General features: G+C 38.5%; 2 protein-coding genes across 2 annotated transcripts; one reads left to right on the top strand and one right to left on the bottom strand.

Moving 5' to 3' along the window:
- The first annotated feature begins 648 nt into the window (after window positions 1-648).
- Window positions 649-5,244, top strand: LOC115754036 (pectinesterase-like). Its single transcript, XM_030692941.2, has 3 exons — window positions 649-1,606; window positions 1,936-2,096; window positions 4,394-5,244. The coding sequence occupies exons 1-3, from the start codon at window positions 741-743 to the stop codon at window positions 5,086-5,088; spliced, it is 1,722 nt and encodes a 573-aa protein (XP_030548801.1). The 5' UTR covers window positions 649-740; the 3' UTR covers window positions 5,089-5,244.
- A 2,644-nt stretch (window positions 5,245-7,888) lies between these two features.
- On the bottom strand, window positions 7,889-8,245 carry LOC115732644 (putative invertase inhibitor). Its single transcript, XM_030663330.1, has one exon. It carries the CDS (start codon window positions 8,243-8,245, stop codon window positions 7,889-7,891), a length of 357 nt encoding a protein of 118 aa, XP_030519190.1.
- Between the last annotated feature and the right edge of the window lie 14,961 nt (window positions 8,246-23,206).

The raw sequence follows: 23,206 nt of genomic DNA, 5'->3' as shown, positions 1-23,206 counted from the left end.
AGGGCCTTTTCCAACGCCGGTTGGAAGGACCCTTGGACGACGACGGATCCATCAACCCACAACAAAGAACGCCCCTAGCCTCATTCATTGGGCTGTTGTCATCACTACACGTGTCCTGTGGACAAGGTCCGTAGAATATCCTAAGTGAAACCTTGCAACATCGGCAATGTCCGCAACCAGGCGGTCGCGACCCACGATCGGGAATCGGCAGCCCGTCTTCGTACCTCCGTCACGGTCCAGAGACATGGCACGATTCCACACGCGCAAACACCGGAGCATTGATGCTGCATGGGACCATCGTGAATTCATGACCAAAATGAGACGGAACGAGCCGAGGTCGTATTCAATAAAGACCCCGTCGAAACACAACAGTCCAAAAAGAGATAGGGGAGAAGGAAGACGACGGCCGAAAAAGAGTGGAAAAGGGTGGAAAAAGTGTTACTGACCTGTCGGTGGCATGGTCGGCTAGCGTCCTGTGAGAAAATTACTAGTGACTACTGGCATGCCAAAAACAACAGATTCATCAAGATACATTGCTGGATTGGTCTTCCCAATAAGAAGACAAGAAACACTGCACTGCCGTAAATTCTCGTGGACTTCACTTACTGCCTTTGAATTTTACCAATGCGCATGAGCCTTTCGGCTCAGGAAGCGAGACGGGTCTTGACTATCGAATCTCCTCCATTTATAAAGCCGTTTCCTCTTTCGTCGCCATTTTCAAACCATTAACAGTCCCAACCATGGACGGTCTCCGGACACGCCTCCTCCCAACTCTGCTACCCGCTTCCCTCCTCCTCCTCTTCCTCCCCCTCTTCCTCCCCCTCAATCTCCTCACCACCGCCGCCGCCGCCACCAGCAGGAGCCCACAGACTACCCCGCATTTCCACGTCCGCCGCCACCTCCAAGCCGCTCACTCCACCTGCCAAGGCACTCTCTACCCGGACCTCTGCGTCTCCACCCTCGCCTCCTTCCCCGACCTCGCCTCCAAATCCATCCCGGAGGTCATCTCCTCCATCGTCAACCTCACCGCCGACCAGGCCCAGTCCGTCTCCTCCAACTGCTCCAGCCTCGAGCGGCGCCTCGCCACCAAGCTCGGCCCCCTCGAGCGCTGCGCCCTTGACGACTGCCTCGAGCTCCTGGCCGACACCATCGACCAGCTCAGGAAGGCCATCTCCGACCTCTCCAGCAAGAACGGCTCCACCGCCCCGGCGGCCCACTTCCACGACCTCCAGACTCTCCTGAGCGGCGCCATGACGAACCAATACACGTGCCTCGACGGCTTCGCGTACAGCAAGCAGAACGTGCGGGGCGCCATCGAGAGGAGCCTCGTCAAAATATCCCGCCACGCCAGCAACTCGCTGGCTCTGCTCAAGAAGCTGCCCGGCGTGAAGGGAAGGCCGTCCGGCTCGCTGGCGGAGGAGGCCTTTCCCGAGTACAGCAGGATGAGGGACGGGTTTCCGGCATGGCTGTCGCCCATGGATAGGAGGTTGCTGCAGGCTTCGGTGAGCGCGACAAACTACAATGTCACTGTGGCGCAGGATGGGACGGGAAACTTCACCACCGTCAGCGCGGCGGTGGCGGCCGCTCCCAATGCCAGCACCACCAGGTTGGGCTTCTGCTGACACTATGGAGTCAATGCAGTAGCTCAATTGTTTCTTTCGTACAGCAATAGGACGTACCAAGATCTACAAAATAGCACAAGTAAATTAATCCGGCATACTATACCTTAGGTCATCGAACGTTCCCTTACTTATCTAAATACTTTACCTGACCTATCGTTTAGGATGCCAATTATGGAAATTTAGCATTACCCTATTAACTGTTTTCTATTATCTGATTAGGAAGTATGAAGGAACATATTATAATTCTCCATTAGCTGTTATCAATTAGTTAAATGAAGTTCCTTTGTGGGTTTTGATTGGAAAACACTGTCAGGTTTGTGATATACATAAAAGCAGGGGCCTACTTCGAGAACGTGGAGGTGGATAGTAAGAAACCGATGATCATGTTCTTGGGGGACGGCATCGGACAGACGTGGATCAAGGGCAACCGGAACGTCGTCGACGGCTGGACCACTTTCCGATCTGCCACCGTTGGTGAGTTCAATTTCGACGTCCCCCTTCATGCATACAAGAGAGATTTTCCCTTTCGAAATCGTCGAATGAATCTTCACTTGGTTCACCCTTGCTCTGAATCTCTTGAGCACAGGACATAAAGATCACGTGCAAAATGAAAATGTTAAATGTTGTTTTTCCACTGATTCAAGTTCAGTGATAATATTGAACATTTTCGTATAATTTAAGGATTGAATTGAACATATATAAAAAATCAAGTGATCACATTGAATAATTTAAAAGTTTATGGACCACATTATATATTGGAATCACATTAAAAAAAAATAAAAAGTTGATGAATTATAATGCATAATGGGCCAAACTTCATTTTTCCTATCTTAGATTAGAAGTACAGCCGTGACCAGTGGTGCCCGTGTCGGCGGGGTCCAATCACGGGGCTCAACTTTGTCTTATTACTGCCTCGTTTTGGTAGGCCTGTAGGGCAGCACATGTTCACGTGAGTATCTTAAGTTCTCTCGCGGGCTAAGGACATTGGTACAGTTTGTTTGCGCTTAGGTGAAGTAAATTACGAACCTCCGGTAAAAAAAAAAAAACTTGGCATTTAGTATGTTATGCAAGAGGTTGAATTGGGCTTTTCTAACATCATATTGGAATAAATTGCAGTCAAAGAAACATATAATGAGAATTTGGTCATAGACAAAAAAAAATGTAATTACAAAGTGATAATTATCAAAGAGCTGATTAGCATCGGTGGCACGGGGATCGATGTGGGGGTGGCCGAGTCCACCGGCGTTTTTGGGGTCAGGGTGTCGGGTAAGAAGATTTGAAGAATTATGGAAATGCTCACTTGGAGCATATAATGCGAAGCAAGTAAGCATCAATACCAACAAAGATATGGAATCTCCGTTTTTAAATCACGTAGTAGCGGCCTAATAAGAAAGAACCCAAAATTGACTTCTATTTTCATGTTTGCACATGTTGTGCTCGTTGGGCAAGGAGGGGTCTCACTCATCTCTCCATGTTTGACAACAACTCGACAAGGAGAGTCCGAGACCGTGATTGAACAATGTTGTCCCGGGCCATGTTTTTGTCCGTCTCTGGCCAGAGGAAACTTAACGGGATACAAGCATGGGACATCACCAACGTTCATATTTTGTTTCGTACATGCATCATTCGGTGTTCGGATTTTTAAGAACTTAAATCTTCTTGTGATATGGATAGTTTCGATTTTTTCAAATATAGACATGAACCATAAGTTAAATTACCAATTAGTTTTACGGGTAAATAAAAGCACGGATTTCATTATAATAAGTCCGAAAAATTATATGTGGATCCTCGATAGAATAAGGAAATCAAGGCGGAGTGTGTTGCACGGATGATTTGGTGTCCTCATCTGTAACTGGTCCAAGCGAAGCTGATGGAATCTTAAATTGCACATGGGTGCGGTCCGGGTCTTTGATTGTTGATATAGGTAAATCCTTTTCCTTTTCTTTTCTTTTTTTTTTCCACAAAAATCAAACAGATAAGGCAAGATAAGCTTGTGAAAATTCCTGCGAGCTCGACAAAGCTTATGAATTAAACAAGCTTGTGCAAATTCAGGGACAAGGTTTCTGACTAGATCCTACGCTTTTGCCCCTCGGCAGTGAGCCTAGATTCAGGGATTCGAAGTCTAAATTAAGTGCATGTTTATAGATTTGCTGACCATGAGTTTTCACTGCCTTTTGTAGTTAACGATTTATTTATCCACTGCTTGAGGATCTAATTCGAGAGGGAAAATGATATAGATTATCTCTGGGGCTTTTAATTTGTTTAATTTGGTTCATGAATTTTATTTTAACGTACAATATTGTCTCTGAACTTTTGATTTGTTTAATTTGATCTCCAAATGTTTAGCTTGTGTTTAATCTTGTCCCCGAACTTGAATTAATGAAAGGATAACATTGAACATTTTTATATAATCTGGGGACTAAATTAAATATGTATCAAAAGTCAAGGCGATACATTGAGCAGACTAAAAGTTCATGGACGACATTGTATAATGAACAAAATTTTGGGAATTATATTGAATAAATTAAAAATTTAGGGACCATATTGCATATTGAGCTAAAGTTTAAGGATCATTTGTATCATTTTCTCGATTCAGAATTACAAGAAAAGTCACATCTAGGATTTCACGTCTAGCAAGCCTTTTCCGGTTGCTTATTGCTATGTCATTTAGGAGTCTAGATTATGAAACTGAGATAAATAAATCATGCATGTCATCTCAAAATCATCTTAACTTTTGAACCTCGTTTCTTTTTCCTTTTTCTATTCCTCAGCTGCGGTCGGGAGTGGATTCATAGCGAAGGGCATATCCTTCGAGAACTACGCGGGTCCGAGCAAGCACCAGGCCGTGGCCTTCCGCAGCGGCTCCGACCTCTCCGCCTTCTACAACTGCAGCTTCGTCGGCTACCAGGACACGCTCTACGTCCACTCCCTCCGCCAGTTCTACCGCGAGTGCGACGTCTATGGCACGATTGACTTCATCTTCGGGAACGCGGCCGTGGTGTTCCAGAATTGCAACTTGTACGCGCGCAAGCCGAACGAGAACCAGAAGAACGTATTCACGGCACAGGGGAGGGAGGACCCCAACCAGAACACGGGGATATCGATCCTCAACTGCAAGGTTGCGGCTGCGGCGGACCTGATCCCTGTGCAATCCTCGTTCCAAACCTACCTGGGCCGCCCGTGGCAGGAGTACTCCAGGACGGTCTACATGCTGTCATACATCGGAGACTTGGTCGACCCCGCCGGGTGGTTGGAGTGGAACGGCACATTCGCGCTGAGCACATTGTACTACGGAGAATACAAGAACCAGGGGCCGGGTTCGAACACGAGTGCCCGAGTGACATGGCCGGGTTATAGAGTCATTACCAATGCTACAGAGGCCAGTCAGTTCACAGTAGAGTCTTTTATCCAAGGAAATGATTGGCTTAATGGCACGGGCATTCCGTATTATTCCGGTTTGAGTTGAGAAGCATTGTAATTCTTAAGCGCATTGGCGTATCAATTTGATTTTTATTATCTACTCGTGAAAGGTATGCAGATAAGGAAATCTATAGAGTTGCTCTGCCCGCCATATAATTTTCTCTATGTCAATCCTAAAAGTCAGATTTGAAATTCAATAAAAGGTCAGATTCATTGAGCATGGAGTGGTTCTCAAAATATTTAAAGTAATTTCGTGTATGTCTAAATTGTTTTTTGAACTAAAAGTGTCATGAAAAAGTTGAAAAAGAAAATAAGAGCAATTTTGTGCTTGGCACAGACTGACCGGAGTTCAACCCAGTCCAATTCTGTTCAGCCTGAACCATCTCTTTTAGGTCAGGCTATTCAGGCCTAGAGACATAAGGTTCGATAAGTTAGGGCCGGTCTAAGCCCGGTCGGACCAGCCCGTTTGTTTGTGTATTCTTTTGTGGCCAGTAGTAGAAATTTCAAAGATAGATTTACAACTGTAAAGGTAAAGAAATCAAACAATCCGAAAGCAGCCCCTTATAGGGACGAAATCTTTTCCCCCATGTTTTACTCTAAAGGATGCTCATATATGCAAAATCTTAAGAAACACGAAATAGGTTAATCAAGCATATAAAATGACTTTGAGGCTCATCATGTAAGTAAACATGAAATTAAATCGTGAGCTCAATTTAGTCGATTTTTTCATTTTGAAATGTGACCGATTACAACAATTCTTCTGATCAATGTGCAACTCATCCTATCACTAGAATGTCGTTATTTGTTCCGTGTAACATCTTGGGAAATCATGATCTGGTTCTTCGTCATCCAGTTGTGTATTATGAGTTGTACTGAAAGTTATCTAAGCTTGATTACTTTAATTAGAAAACTTAGCGCAGCTCTTTTTCTTTATGGTCAAGTTGTTTAATTATCTCTTGTGTAAATCATTTAATGAGACATATAATTCAGCATAAATATATAAGAATAGATAATCATATAAAGATGCATGATGTACATGCAATTGAGAGATACATATCAATCATATTCTCGAATTCGATGCAATTGTGCTTCGATTGGTAAGCATTATTAATCTTTTCGTCTGATCTTATTGTAGTACATGAGTCATTCTTAATGCTTGGGAGATCTAAATTACATTAATTTATTCATGGGTTTCTCGAAAGGGTTCGATTTTTGGAACTTGTTCAATTTCTAAACAAAGAAATAACATAAAGGCCCGGGCTTTTCCTCCTGTTATATGTACAATTATCGCCTTGAAAATTGAAGATTAACTAGTTAATTACAGTTTCAAGACTCTTGAACACGATCACCCTATATTGCTTCTGGTAGATTAACAAGATGCAGAATTTGTGTATCTAACTGTAACAGTGGTTAAAGTGGGAAGCGAAGGACTATATTCGTCGAATCAAATATAACCAAGCCATCCACTTACTAGAAGATAGAAGGAGATTGACACTTACAACAGACAAACCTAGGATTGCAACTTCTATGCTTTGATTATCACATAGGAATTTAACTTCTTTCTATCTATTTTTTTTTCTTTTATTACTAATGGCCAGTTTATTTTGCAAAAAATCAATTATGTGAAAAATATTTTCCCGAAAGTGATCGTTTATATCACTTATATAATTAAGAAAATGAAAAATATCTCCATCATTCACGAAAATATTTAGGCATGTATTGTTATTGATAATGAAAATGTTTTTCATTAACTAATTATTTCAAGAAATACACAAGGTCATTTTTAGGAGAATATTTTCAAAATCATTTATTTTTCATGAAACAAATGAAGTCTACTTGAAAAATAACTTAAGCCATAGGATTCAAAGTGGATAATCTACCCCGTACCTTGCTACGTTGGTGTTATCCAATATTAATTGTGGAAGACGCTAGTGGTCGGTTTATAAGTGTGAGGAAAAGTCTCATTCTTTGAACTAGCTTTTGGGATGAGAGAGGCTTAAGACCACTCAATATTGGTATCAGAGTCTAGGTTACCAACAAATCTAGGTCCAACAGTCACATGGGAGAGATAGGGTAGTCGCTGCCTTCAATCTAGGGCTCATTGTGTGAGAGGCAGATTATTGGGGTTTATTTCACATTAGTTATGAAAGAAGCAGGTGGCCGGTTTATAAGTATGAGGGAAAGCCATATTCTTTGAGCTAGCTTTTAGGATTCGAGAGGCTCAAGACCACCCAATACTAGTATTAGAGCCTAGATTACCAACAAGTCCGAACCTAACAATCACACAGGAGAGATGTCACTACCTCCAACCTAGGGTCCAATGTGTGAGGGGGAGATTGTTAAAGTTTATCTCACATTGATTGTGGAAGGGGCTAGTGGTTAGTTTATAAGTGTGAGGAAAAGCTTCATTTTTTTAGCTAACTTTTAAAATAAGAGAGGCCCAAGACTATATGTGGTATTTAAGATTTGTCGAGAGACGGAGTGGAAGGACATTCCATTAGCAAGAAAGAGAGAGTATTGGATGAAAAAGGAAGACTTGGAGAACTCATGGGCATTTGCTAAAGAGAGAGTATTGGATGAAAAAGGAAGACTCGGCGAACTCATGGATATTCAATGACCATGCATTAATTTATTAGCTAATTCAGTCTTCAGCCCATCCCTTGTTCTCTCCCACTTAAAATAGCTATAATACCAGATACGATGATATACAATTGAAAAATGTCAGCATTACCCTTTGTCAAAGGTGGAACGACGCCTTTCTACTCCGATCCTTGAGTGTTGCATATATCTTCGTTAGTCAATAAACGGTTTAGCCGAATGTTCTAATCTAAGTAATGCTTCTCCTTTTAAGTCGGGGTCATGTCTATGCCCTCACTTGACGAGTAAGCATCCAAGCATAGCGAGAGAGCTTTGAGTAGGCGCTTCTCCGATTTTTGCTTCAGTAGATGCTTAATGTGCTTGGTTGTGCCCGTCAGGTTGGCTTGTAACAGCCTGAGCCCGATCAGCCCTAGTCCCTCGAGATCCGCTCTGTGGCTCTCCGAGTCCAAACCAAGAGAATTCACGCAGAAGCCGAAATTATAGCTCGGGCCGCTGTCTGCAAGCTTCTTGCAGGTGTCCTGGATGATGTCCTTTGCGGATTGGACACGGTAGAAGATGAGGAAAAGGATTAAGAAGAGAGAAGAGATCCAAAATGCACGATTCATTTTCTTATGATGAAGATGGGAGATTTTCGCCAAGTTTTCCTATGAAGACAGGTTATTTGTACTGATTTTCAAAGGACTTGTTATGTTATATACCAACACAAGTTCATTTATTGTGAACATATCGCCTTATTTAATTATGAGATGATTTGGATACCTGGTAATTATGGTTGTGTATTTAAGTGTAGTCTAAAAGACTTTTCGGCTCCAGCTCTAATGGACAAAAGACTCTTTTATTTGGAATTTCCCATTTTTTCATCCCGTCATGATTTTATAAGTGCAATTAATGTATCTGAAAATTTTATCGCTGTTAATATCGCAAATTTAATAATATCAGCAAGTAGCTACTGTGTGCAATGTTGGCACAAGTGCAATATGTTAACCCTGCGTTGTAAAGACTCCAATTATTTCGTGAAAAAGAAATGGTTTGAGAAATAATTTTCCTAGAAACGATCGCTTGTATCGCTCACAAAAATCGATGAATGAAAATTAATTTCATAACCTGCGAAATTGTTTAGACATAAATTGCTCTCCATAGTAAAAAAATTTTGTATTGATTTGATTATTTCAAGCGATCATTTTTCACAATTTTTTTTCTAGATCATTTGTTTTCCGCCAAGCACACATAGCTTAAAAGTATATAACCTTTTTTACTTCAACTAGAAAACTTAGCCCAAGTCTCTCTTTTCGATCACGCTGCTTAATTATCTCTCTTGTCTAAATCTTTTAGTGAGAGATATATTTTGGTACAAATATATTCGAATTTATAATCATATGAAGATGCATGAAGCACATGCAACTGAGAGATGCATATCAATCATGTTCGTGAATTCGTTCATATAAATGTCAAGCCATTATGCTTCGATAAGCATTGTTAATCTATTCGTCCGATCTTATTTTATTTTATTATATGAATCATTGGATTATTGATTGGGAGATTTCAATTACATTACTTTATTCCTAGGTTTTTCAGAAGAGTTTGCTTTATGAAACTTGTTCAATTTATAAACGAAGAAATAACTAACTTTTAAGCTTTGTTTGCTTCTCGAAAAAGGAGTGAGTCGAAAAAAATTTTCTTAAAATGATCGCTCATATCACTTATAAAAATAAATAAAGAAAAAGTGTTTTCATCATCCATTAATATGTTTAGACATAAATTGTTGTCGACAATAAAAATAATTTTTGCTGTCTAATTATTTTAGGCGATACAAGCAATTATTTTTCAAAAAGTATTTTTCAAATCATCTATTTTCCGAGAAATAAATGAAGAGGTTAGAGGCATGGACTTTCCCTTATGACCATTGCTTTGAAAATTGAACATTATATCATTAAGTGTAGTTTCAAGACTCTTGTCATATATTGCTTCAGGTTCATTAATAAGATGCAGAATTTATGTATCTAATTGTAATAGTGGTCAAGTGGGAAGCGGAAAGACTATATTCGTTGAATCAACTATAACCAATCCATCCACTTCTTAGAAGATAGAAGGAGATTGACACTTACAACTTTCAAACCTAGGAATGCAACTTCTATACTTAATAATCACACAGGAATTTAGCTTCTTTCTATCATTTTTTTTCTATGTTTAAGGGTTCATTTATTTCGTGAAAAATAAATGATTTTGCAAAAATTTTCCTAAAATGATCACTTCTATCATTCTTAAAAATAAATAAACGTAAATTATTTTCATCATCCACAAAATATTGAGATATAAATTGTTATCGGTAATGATTGTTTTTCCATTTACTGATTATTTCAAGCATACATATGATTATGTTTAGAAAAATATTTTTAAAATTATTCATTTTTCTCAAAACAAGTGAAGCCTAAAGGAAAGATAACTAAGCCATAGGATGCCGTGTGTATAATCTACCCCGTACCCCGTGGTGCCACCATGCATTTTAATTGTGATTTGTGAAAATGAGCCTTGTTCCGGTAGTGAGATCTTTCGAGAGACGCGAGGGAGGACATTCCATTAGCAAGAAAGAGAGAGTATTGGATAAATAAGGAAGACCCAGAGAATTCATGGAAATTCATTGACCACTCATTAATTTATTAGCGAATTCGCTCTTCATTTCATCCATTATTCACCCCATCTAAGATATCCACAATACTACCCACGATATTAGACAATTGATTAATGTCAGCATTACGCTTAGTCACGGCCGGTTCGGTGGAACCGGCGGTTCCGGTTCAGGAACCGGCGGTTCCGGTTCCACGAAAAGGTGGAACCGGCGGTTCCGGGCCGGTTCCGGTTCAGCTTCGGAACCGCCGGTTCATTCCGATTCCTTTTTAATAATAATTTTTAAAATAATAAATAATAAAATAAATATAATAAATTATAAATTATAAAATATAATTAAATTGTACATTGTAATAAAGTATGGGAAAAAAAGAAGAAGGAATGGGCTTGAACTTAATGAATTATCATTAAGCGCCTACATATCTTCTTGGGGATAGAAGAATTAAAGCCCATGTAGTTCTTTTACCTTTGAGAACCCCAACTTACCTCATCGTCAATCGTCGCTACCCGTGGCGGTGGTATCTCCAACATCATCGCTAAAAAATTCGTGTTCACGATCTAACTCTTGGTGTCGATATTTCGCCCTCGTCTAATCGCCGACACAAGCTTGAGCTTCCATAGAGTCCGAGCTTAATCTTGAACGGCGAGAGTCCAAAATTAATCCTCCAGAACTAAATGCTTGTTCAACTGCAACCGTTGAAGAAGTGGTTGCTAATATTTGACGAGCGATGAGGGCGAGAACTGGATACTCGATTTGGTGACTCTTCCACCACTTCGGGATTTCGAAATCTGTACTATGTTCCGCATCACGAAACTCAAATTGAGTGGTTAAATATTTTTCTAATTCAGAAATACTACCTGTTGCCCATTTTTGTCTTTTTTGCCTACTCTTAAGCATATTATACCCTCTACTAAGTGAACTACCACCTTCGCTACGTGAGGCAGTAGATTGTAAAGATCCAGAATCACTTAAACCATATCTACTACAAAATTCTCCATATAATGCTACTATAGATTCTTTAACATGTCCTAATATATTTGAAATATCTATTGAATCATCCAAATGTAAACAATCATGATAATACACATTCAAATAATCTTGTAAACCGTCTAATTTAATACGTGGATCAAAAATAATATCAACTAAATAGACAAGAGGAATTTGCAAATAATAATGCAACCATTTTTCTCGCATTACTAAAATAGTTTGACCTAATTCAGTATCATTTTCATATTCACTAAAAACACTACTAATATTAACACACTCTATTAAAAATAAATGCGTTGTAGGATAATAAATACCAGATAAAGTCTTAGTAGCATCATTAAAAAATTTCAAAATATCTAAAATTTTCTTGCAAACGTCCCAATGTTGAGGAAGTAAAGTAATTTCGGGAATATTTTGTGAAATAAACATACATAATAAATCTTTATATTCAAAAGTTTGCCGAAGCAACTCGTACGAAGAATTCCAACGAGTCGGAATATCTTTTGGAAATCCTCTTGCCCTTCTCCCATTTTGTTTACAAAATTTTCCCCATGATTTCATACATTGGGGACGACTCTATAAAAATTTAATTGCACTTTTTATTGGGGCGAGAGAAGTGTCGAGAGTTCGTAAACCATTTTGTACACATAAATTTAAAACATGACAAGCACATCTAATGTGAAAAATTTGTCCGCCAAAAGTGGGTTTGCAAATATTTTCTAATTCGGGAATAGAAGCGGTATTTGCGGCGGCATTATCAAAACCAATTGAAAATACTTATTTATTAAATTATATTCTTCTAAAACTTGCCTAATTATTCTATAAATATTATGAGCCGAATGGCTTTCATCAAAAACTCGGAATGCAATAAGTCTTTTTTGAATCATCCAATTGTCATCTATCCAATGACACGTGACACCCATATAAGAATGAATTTGCCAAGGATCACTCCAAATATCGCTACCTATATGCACACGTCCATTGAATTCCGCAAAAAATTTTGCTAAAGATTTTTTTCCTTTTTTATAAAGATGAAAAACTTCGCGTTTAAGAGTATTTTTTGGAATAGTTGGCGCTTACGGAACCAATGCAGTATTTATCAAATATTTCATATTAAAATTTTCACCAGTATTAAACGGAGCATAATCAAGGGCAACATATTCACCTAATGTTTGTTTATAAAGTACTTCAGTGAAACGAAATAAAGGATGAGGCTTAGAAGTGGCGTACCCGAAAATTTGTTGTTGCGTATTGTCGATCCCCGCTTGCGTTGGATGTTTTTTCGTCAAATGCCGACGGAATGTTCCGTAGCCGTCTCCTTTCGTGAATTTCTATGTTTGCGAACAATATTTACATTTTACATTATACTTACCTTCGACTTCATCACGTACCTTGTCGAAGTGTAGCCACAAGTCCGATGTATTATCTCGGCCCTTCTATTCCGGCTCATTTGCCGTTGACGTTTCTTCGACACCGGTGGGAGGATGAAGACTTTCTTGTGTTGGGATGTGCTCGACGTTCGGAATCGGGACATAGTTGATATTATCGTTGTCGTCTTCCCAACTTGCATACTCACGAGGATCATATTCGGGAATGGGATACTCGGAATCTCCCATAGCCATTTTGCCCTTGTCGGCATTTCTGCTTCCACTTGCCATTTTTGAGAGAATTGATCGGAAATCCGATTGAGAGAATTGAGTCGGGATTGAGAGAATTGGGAGAATTTGAGCGATTTGAGAGGATTTCGGAGAGAATTCGAGAGTTGTTCGGAGAATTTGTGACAAAAATGAAAGGGGAAGCATATGCATTTATAGGCAAGAATCATTTTTTAATTCTTTTTTTTTTTTAATTTGGCCGTTGCACGTTGGCAACGGCCAAAGAGCGTTAAGCCAACGGCCCAAAGGAGAAGGAGGGGGGGCGGGAGGGGGCCCGGGGGCGAGAGCCCAACGGCTCTGCCCCCGGGCCCACTTTTTTTTTTTTTTGGGACGGTTTCGGGTTGGAACCGTGGGCCCGGTCAACGGGCCGGTTCCGGGCCCACGGGCCCAAATGGCCCCCTCTAATTACGCTTCGTCAAAAATGGAACGGTGCCTTTCTTCGTCTTCGACTCTTCAATGTCACATGTATCTTCTTTCTGCAACACTTGAGACGCCCAAAAGTACACATCGATGTAATGCTTCTCCTTGTAAGTAGGAGTCATGTCTTTGCCCTCGCTTGACGAGTAAGCATCTAAGCATTGCAATAGAGCTTTGAGTTGGCCGTGTTCCAATTTCTGCTTCATTAGTTGCTTAATGTACTTGGTCGTGTCTATTGAGATTTTAACGTTACGGGTGCATAATTTTTGTACGAACATGGATTCCTTGGAACCGCTCAGGAACCGGACCGGACCGATGGTCCGGTCCGGTTCCCGGTTCCGAGGGTGGCCAGTCCAGTTCGCGGTTCCGAAAAATGGGAGCCAGGACCATTGTTCAAGTTCCCAGTTTTTGATGGGAATCGGATCGGACCGGGAACCGCTCACCCCTAATCCCTAACAGGTGGTGAGAGACCTATCTATTTAAGTTCGCACTTATGTTGTTTCCTACTTCTCTACACTCTCCCGGCGTCACCTTTAAAAAAGCAGCCTGAGCACATTAGCAAGTAAAATAGAGGAAATGAAGTTTGTATACAAGCGAACAGAATAAAACATAGAGTGGAGGAATAAAAACATTAGTGTTTTGATTAATACAGCATGATAACGTGCCGTTTGTGCATTTTCAGTAAACAGCAATTTTCACCCTTTCTACTACCTCTAAGGTGGTTGGCCCCTGTGATAAAGGAGGCACTGTCGTCGATCACTAATTCAATTCACATCGGAAGCAAATCATTAAAAGGCTCGTGATTTATTGCCTTAGCTGTGGCATACCTCGTGTGGAGATACTTTTTGATTAAGATGCTAGGTTTGCCAGTCTTGAACATCCAAGTCGTTAATGATATGGATTAGTTATCACTCAAACTGAACATTTCGTAATGCCCACCAGAGGTTTTTAGAAACTGGTTGCCCTCTCCCTCACTTTATGGACTCATAATAAAAACGCCTATCAATTATTAAAAAATCCAATATAAAACTTCAATTACCAATTAAATTAGCCTATTATTTCCAAATTTTGTGTTCGATTTTTTTTTCTATATAAAATTCATAACCCAATAGATATTTGGATCTCTGACGTCAAGCACCGTAAGCGAAGAATACAAAATAGCGACAACCTTCAATATTACGGTAGAATGGATTTGGTGACGATGACAAAATCGAATTTGAACAGTATTACATTGTCAGATAGGAAGCAGAGTTATTTAGTCTGTTGTTAGTAAAATCAAACACCTATTCATTCTCATTGTATTCAATTCAGGAAATATATTCTCCATCATTTTGCTAGTAAGAATGATGGATGAAATTTTCTGTAACCAAAGCCACATTACAAAGCCGGAGAGACCGCCCTTATTAAGGGACTTACTACATATATGATCTGAAATATTAAAAAAAATATGAACATTGCTGTTAAAATATTTCTCGAATTTGAGCCTAACAAAGAAAAGTTTCCTAGTTGAAGAAGGTTTCGTATTTTGGATCCAATCTTTGCCTGTAAATAAGAACCTGATATGTTTTGTGAAGAGTATCAAAGAGGAACTTCTACTAAGGGAATTACAACAAGTATTCAAGTATAGAAGCCGATTAAATTTTGTGGTAAGATTTGTGTTAACTCCTTCTTGAGATTGAGAGATTATTTCATAAGAAATTGTAGAACTGAACACTTGTGGGTTATTAGATATAATTGGAGCTGAGAAACACTACGAGTGTTTGAGTGATTCGAGTGTGATTTGTAATCTCATTTGTATCGCTTCATCTATAGTGAAATTTGTTGTTGTTCGTCCCATGAACGTAGCTTTCTACTACCGAATCATGTAAATCTGATATCCAATTTATTTTTTTGTTTTGTCTATTTATTGTTCGATCACTTGCTTCCATACAACAATTGGTATCGGAGCTAGGCTTATTTGAATTGAAGCAAATCGATGGCTTCACAAGAAGGTAGAGTAAAAATCGACGGATTTGATAGGAAGGATTTTGGTTTCTAGAAGATGCAGATGGAAGACTACTATATTAGATGAAATTGCACTTGCCCTTGTCCTGGGAGAAACCAGAGACGATGAAGCAAATTGACTAAAAATTGTTGGATAAACGAGCAATGGATGTGATTCGGCTGACATTGGCTCTTAATGTCACGTTTAATATCGTGAAAGAGACCACCACTGCGAGTTTGATGAAAGCCCTATCGGGTATGTATGAAAAGCCCTCTGCAATCAACAAGATCTATTTGATGCGACATCTATTTAAATTGAAGATGAGCTTATGTGTGTCGATTGTTAATCATATCAATGGATTCAATGTGATTGTTTGTCAATTGAGTTTAATTGATATTGACTTTGAAGATGAAGTATGTGCTTTGATTCTATCATACTCATTGCCTAATAGTTGGAATACTACAATTACTCCCGTTACTAATTCCTCTGAATCAACAAGTTTAACATTTAATGAGATTCGAGATTTAAATCTAAGTGAGAACATCCGTAGAAAAGAATCTAGTGAATATGTATCTACTATTTTAGTAGGTGAAAATAGATGAATAACTAATAATCGTGTTAGCGTAAGTAATATAAATATGAACAGACATAGTCATTCTAGAACTGGTGATGCTATCTGTTGGAATTGGGGCAAGAGGGGGGTACTTAGAAGGGATTGTCTTAAACTGAAAAACTAGAAGGGTAAGGGAATTAGAGTTGAGTTTGCGGACGATGCTGCAGCTATAGCAGGCTGTTGTTGAGAAAAGCCCCTAATTAATTTTGAAGTTGATAAAACAATCCATAAACTCTAATATCTAAGTTAATGTAGTGAAATACTATTTTACCGATTATCCAAAGGTGTATGGATCAAGATACATATGATTGAATCTGGCAAGATGTGCTCGGACGATGTTCTAAGGGACTTAGATGCTATATGAAACTTAGACGCGGGAGCTCATACGTTGTAGCGAAGCTCAAGTTTTAAGGAAGTATTTCATCAGCAATGATTAGATTATCAAGAGATGTATCCAAGCTGATTTAATTAACAAATTACAATATCACAACGTCTAGCAAATCAAGCTGGATTCGTACTTGGAGATTCTCAATCTTGAAGATTGATCAATGATGTGGATTAAGGGAGATGATGATGACTCACCTAATGAAAAAAACTCACAGACAGCGTTGACATAACACGATCGGTACTGACGTGGATAAATTTTAACAATATTTTTTTGATTTTTTCTTTATTTTACTTTTCTTAGCAACCGGTGAGGTCATTGGGCCCTCACTACCCGCTTAGTGAGGGTCGCCTAGCCCTCACCGGTTGCTAGCAAGGGCCTTGATGCCTTGCTAACCGCCAATCTATGCGAGGCCTGGCGGGGCCCGATGACCCTTGTTGGGCATTGAGAAAAGAAAAAAAAATGAAAAAAATAATACAAATTAAAAAAATATTACAAATTGATTAAAAATTATCCACGCCTGTTCCGGCCGTATCAATTAAGACGGTTGACGCATACGTCGGCGATTCCTGGCCATTTTTGACTGGACAAACTTAATTGGTAAAATACGAAAAACTTTAGGATTTACTGTACAAAATTGAAAGATTTAAAATTGAATTGATATAAATAATAAATTTAAGAATTTTTCGATAATTTTTTAAGCACGTCCAAGGAGTACAGAGCACTCGATGCGCCGCTATTGGTGAGTTGGACAGATCAAAACGCAGTGGGAATCCCTCCACGGGCCTGGCTGTTTGGTTGCAACGACTGTAACCGCCCGTTTGCTTCATTCTCTATCCAACGCCCTCCGTTAACTGTTCACATCACACCGCATCCATCAGCTCCGGAGGATCCCGATTTATCCTCCCGATTGGAATATAATGGCGGCCGCCCGTCGAGCTCACATGAACCTCCCGATGCGTCGGACGCGCCCAGATAAATGAAAATTGGAGACAGGGTTAATATTGACAACTCGAAAAGGGGGACTAGAGGTTAAAGCAACAAAGCAAACTTATACAGCAAGAGGCGTCTTAGGATTAACCAACTGAATGTCCACTCCATTATTATTATTTTTTTTTGGCAACTTTAAACGCGATTTGCATTTTGACGGCGAAGGGTGTGTTTTTGCGATCGCTGCATAATGTGTCGAGTAAACACCATGTGAGCTTAGGAAGAGTGATCTTTCAAGTTTCGAGCCAATTCGATTTCCCTAGTATGAGCACAATAAATTTAATTTTGAATCATTGTTACTAGGCTGTGGCTCAACCGATCGGGTACTTGGGGACTTTTTAATGACGACATAGACCTTTCCTCTAGCGGTTCTAATTTGTTCCAGCTACATCCGAAGTGCTACTAAAAACGTCAGTGACCTTGTAATGGTGGGCATGAGATGACTATGGTAAGAATCGTTCTCGTAACCAAATGTCACAAACAACTAAAGTCCATGGCAAGTAGAAACTTCATTTTATTTCTAACCCGTTGTTCTTCAACAATTTCTAATCCGTTGTTCTGCAATATACTAGGACAGCTCCATAGTTTCCTTAAAAAGGAGAATATGATAGGAAAATACTTCTTTGACAGTATTATCACGAATGGTGTAATATCAGCCGTAGATCCACATAATATCACCATGTGTTTTGCATAAGAACTCATTGATTGGGAGATCGTGTAGTTAGAAATATCTGATAGTACTGTCAAACTATCAGGTTAGTAGCTTTTAATTAGATAACATAAACGGACCCATGCCTAGATGATCCGGACCGGGCCAAAAAAGGCTCTAGGGTTCTTCTTGTGCATTTGAGATGGCCCAGTAAAGGATGGCAGGGACACCTTGGCCTAATGTCACAAGCTTTCCTTTCTGGAACAAGGTAAGCTAGGCCGATAAATTCCTTAGAGACTTGGCTCACGCTATTTTCACCCCTCAAATTGTTTTAGGCACACTCAAAAATTAAAATTGTCCAAAATAGCCCTCATTGAGACTTTACTAATGGTAAGATAGAAGAAAGAAAAATTATATATATTTCATGTAGAACAATCAATCTAATGATTTTTATCGACATTTCCTAAAACATTGGTTATTCTTCCTCTGTATTCAAAGCGGAGAAGTTTGCATGGTGGTTACTTTTTTCGAGAATTGTCTAAAGAGTATTTTAATCCTTCTAATTATTAGGATTCCAATTCAAAAGAATATTCATATGGTACTTTTATTTACAATGCTTCTCGAAAATTCAATCTGATAACTCCTTATAAAGTACAATTCTCTAGTTCAAGTTTTAGGGGAATCCTTCGGTTAAGTGTGTGAATTCTTTAGGGCTGCGTTTCATTGTCTAGATTTTTAGCTAGAATAAGGTTGGATAGGATATGATAACATATGAAATCCATGGATTTTTCCATATCATATCCACTGTTTAGTGAATCACAATAATAAAGTCAGATTTGTTCATATCCTATCATGTTCATTGTTTTGTATTTACACATATCGATGTAACTTAACTTAAAAATGCACAAACGGAAACTATAAGAATCTTTCATAATTCACTACCAACTCCAGTAAGAGAGAAAACATGATCATTCACATTTGCAACTACAAAAAGTTTTTCCTCTCTCTCTATTTTCGTTAAACTTCAACATGAACCACAAACCTCGAGAGGAGAATGAGTTCTGAATCTTTTTCTACTTTCATAGATTTTTGACGTGAACAAAAAACCTATGAAAGAGAAGAAGTTCAGACTCTCTCACCATTTCCATAGAGTTCTGACGGGAACTAAAAAAACTACAAAGGAGTGCTGAAATTTTAACACGAACCAAAGATATATAGGAGAAGTAGATGCAGATTTCTATTTTTTTTTACAGAAATTTCATTGCCCCACATTCTTTGAGAATTATTTTCATTTTCAAGTTTGAATTTTGTTCATTTAAAATATGTTCTTCTGCTTCATTTTTATACTTACTTTTTTATTTTTGTATATCTTTTTTCATTATTTTTATTTCATTCCATCATTTCTTAATAATTTTTTTATTAAATAATAAACTATACTACCATACCTAAAATATGTAATGATGTAATGTGGATATGAAGTTTGTGTGTATATGCACAAAATATATTATAAAGTAGAAAAAAAACTAAAATTTATAAACACGTATATGAATAAATAAAATGATATTTTTAGTTTTAATTTTATTATTTAAGAAGTTTGTTATTCGAGATAAAATAGTGTTTATACCATGAACATAATAAATCCAATCCACCTTTATCCCACCTCCCCCCATGGGATAATTTTATCCATGCTATATTCCCTTTATATCCCACTTTGTCATGTTACGCGGGAGCCAAACACATAATATGATAAATTTTATCCTATCCTGATTTTTATCTTGACCGCCAAACGCAGCCTAGGGGTATAAATATTTTTAGACTCCATTTGGTTGATGGAATATCTTCGAAGAAAGGTTTTTCTCATTTTCGGCGTTTGGGGGTAGAAAATGAGTGATCAAGGAAACTATTTTCTGATCAATGAAAAATATCCTTCTAAATTTGAAGAAAATGATTTCCTTTTTTTAAAAAGGGAAATCATTTTCCTCTAACTCATGCTTCTCTCTCGAGTCGTTTCTCTCTCCTCTTCCTCCATCCCCATCCCAGTTCTCTCTCCTCGATTCCCATCCCCGTTGTCTCTCCTCACGGTTTCTTTCTCCTCTATTTCCATTCTCTCTCCTCCATACTTGCCATTCCGATGCCAAGAGTTGCGATCCGGGGATGGCAAGCTCGCTAGATCTGGTGAGGTCGAGCCATACAGCCTCGGCGATGGCTAGCTCATGGTGGTAAGGCGAGCCACAAGCTCGCCGGATCTAGCAAGGCCGAGGCTCGCCTCGCTATTCTCGAGCTAGGCCGAGGCTCGTGGCCTCACAATGGCTAGTTGGAACAGTCAAAGAAATAGTCTCGCTAGTTCATCTTCAATTTAAGGCTCTGAGGGACCTTCAACGGATCGGGTTTGCTCTTGCTTGAAGGAAACAATCTTGCTTCAATGGCTCGAACAACCCAGATTTGGCGAGCCTCGAGCACGCCGGCCTGTGTCATGATAGATGGTCGGGCTATAGCCATCGTTGAGTTGCGGTCGGCAGAGGAAAGAGCAAGGGAGGAAGGAGCAGCGGGGAGAAGGAGAAAAGAAAAAAAAATAAAAGAAAAGACAACAAACAAAATATTCGAATTTTTAATAAATAAATAAATAGAAAAGGAAAAGGAATCCTTACCAAAAAAAATTTTTAAAAAAACCTTACCAAAAAAATAAATAGAAAAGGAAAAGAAAGTAAAAAATTAATTAGTGAAAGAGAAAAAAGATTAAAAAAATTATTAAAAATTTATTTTAAAGCAAATAAAAAATTATTAAAAGGTTTGTACGGTGAAAATTGATTCTTCTTACCATATGGCAGAAAATATTTTCCGATCCATTTTCGAGGTTTCGGCCAAATACTTGAAAATATAGTCCTTTTCCTAGAAAACAACTTCCTGGAAAACATTTTCCAAAAACACATCATTTTCCGCGAAACAAACGAAGTCTTACAATATGTTAATTAACAAAGGCAACCAACGAGCTTCAATCTCATTAGAATAAATCCTTTGAAAAGAAGCTTGAGCACATTAGCAAGTAGAATATAGGGAAAAGAAGTTTGTATGCAAGTGAATCGGCAAAATAATAATAATAATAATGATGATGATGACATAGGATGGTAGACTAAATAGCAATTTTCATCCTTTCCATTTGGAATAATTATCACTTTTGAGGTTATTTGCGTCCACTCAGTAAGTTAGGGAGCGTAATAGCCATTTAGAGGATGGAAATAAAGTGAGATTTTAACGAAGAATGGCAAACAAAGAATCGAGAAAAACCAGTAAAGAAGGAAAGCCGTGTGTTCCTCAAACAAAATATCACTAAATTCTCAATAAAATTTGCCGGGTAATGGACCAAAAGAGAGTTAATTATTGGTCAAGTCATTGAAATACGAACACCAGTAGACCTCTATCTCGTGAGACTTCACACGCCATAAGGGGAGAAATGACAAAGATGTTGTTGACACCTAAATTTTGACTAACATTTTTAGTCATTTTTGCATAGAAAATTAGGGACTAATCTTAGTCCCTGGCCAAAAATATTTAATCATTTTAACATCCATTGCATTACTTTTGCATCAACATAATTGGACCGGTGGCGGAGAATTGAGCTTAAATTAACAAGCAATGTACCCAAGCCCACACAAAATTTGGCTGAGCCCATTGTTATAGCCAAAATTTATATAATGCCAATTAGCAAAATAAAACTTGGAGGATAATTCAGCATTTTATTATCAAATCTTGAGATTTCTTTAAAATATCCTTTATCTCAAGATAGGAAATGAAATATTCGCTTGAAGCTCCAAACCTAGCATTATATAAGACTCATGTTCACGTTGAATTTGGGGTCGGCAAAAAAAAAAAATTTCTGCTCATCATTCACGTGAGAAAGGCTATAGAGAGAGAGAAAAAAAAAAAACCCATTTTTCTGCACTCAAAAGTTCACGTGAGAATACACCAGGAAGGAAAGGAGATTCGGCGGAAGTCCTTTGGTGGACCGATCAACGTCTCTTGGTGGATCATCAAGCACTGTGGATACTTCTTGCCCATTGCAACAAAAATATTGAGGGTCCTCTGACGTGTTTTGCTCAGCCCGACGCCACCACTGTTCGGGATTAGTCGAAAATCGAAACAGCCCTTTTTTGTATCGATTTTTTTCATCGTAGTTTGGACGTCTTTCTCGTTGTTGTTCGCTGGCCAAATAACTGCTATTTGGGGCTCAAAACAGCCCTGCTCAGGGTTATTTTTATCGCTAATCAGTGCAGGATTTTTGCTCATCGTTCGGGATCAACTGTCACAACTTTCGGCGATAATTGATTGCATAATCGGTGCTGTCAAAGGTGCGATTCAGCTGCTGCAAATTGATTTTTTTGGATCCTCTTAGGCGTGCACGAACATGTCCTCACTAAACCGACCCAAGGAGTGGAAGCTCGGAGTACAAAATTTGGTCTAGTCCAAATTAGGAAAGCTTAAATTTGCAAGATAAGGTAAATATTTCCTATATTCAATCGAATATTCACTCGCCTAATTCGAGCATATGTTGTCATATATTTGTATATCGCGAGTATATTACATCAAAGTGGATATTTTTTAAAATACAGGTTGATTAGGAAAATTTCTTTTCCTAATCCGCAACTTGTCATACGATCGAGAACGTCCATCTTTAGGATTATTGATGGAATACTCGATTAGGCAAGGATTTAGGTTCAATCGTTAATCGTAGGATTACGAATTAAAGATTGACTCAAATATTCGCGAAATATTTCAAAACTTGATTGATATATCCACTTTCTTGATTGACATTGATTGGCATATTCACTTTCTTCTTTTGATTTGAATTGCTTGATTGTCATATCTTTTAGAATATATCCGTCGTATGATGTAATCTCGAAAATTCTAAAAAATTGCATTCATCCATTTTCATATTTAAAAATTGCATATCTTTTAACAATAGCATCATGTAGATAATTGCATATCTAATCCTTTTTGTAAATATTTAGGTTAGATTGCATCTTAGGATATAAATTGCATGCTTAAATAGAATCTTATGTTTAAAATAATATATCTTCAATATATTAGAGTTTAGGTCAATGTAAACTCTAAAATATACAAGATAAAAATTGTTTTGGCATAGTTCTATTTTAGGAAATTAATTCATCCGAAAATATAAAAAAATCATTCATCCTTGCCACGTCATCCATGCCATGTCATCCATGCCACGTCATTATTTCTTGCCATGTCATATTAGGTTGCA

The sequence above is a fragment of the Rhodamnia argentea genome, chromosome 3, assembly GCF_020921035.1.
Source record: "Rhodamnia argentea isolate NSW1041297 chromosome 3, ASM2092103v1, whole genome shotgun sequence".
Taxonomy (NCBI): Eukaryota; Viridiplantae; Streptophyta; class Magnoliopsida; order Myrtales; family Myrtaceae; genus Rhodamnia; species Rhodamnia argentea.
Note: the sequence above shows the minus strand (reverse complement) of the source record. Positions and strands in the feature narration are given on the sequence as shown.

Excerpts from the sequence above, each read along its gene's own strand:
- LOC115754036 (XM_030692941.2), top strand. The coding sequence starts at position 741 with ATGGACGGTCTCCGGACACGCCTCCTCCCAACTCTGCTACCCGCTTCC. Across the intron at positions 1,607-1,935 it reads CCCAATGCCAGCACCACCAG|GTTTGTGATATACATAAAAG; the intron begins GTTGGGCTTCTG and ends AAACACTGTCAG. Across the intron at positions 2,097-4,393 it reads TTTCCGATCTGCCACCGTTG|CTGCGGTCGGGAGTGGATTC; the intron begins GTGAGTTCAATT and ends TCTATTCCTCAG.
- LOC115732644 (XM_030663330.1), bottom strand. The coding sequence starts at position 8,245 with ATGAATCGTGCATTTTGGATCTCTTCTCTCTTCTTAATCCTTTTCCTC.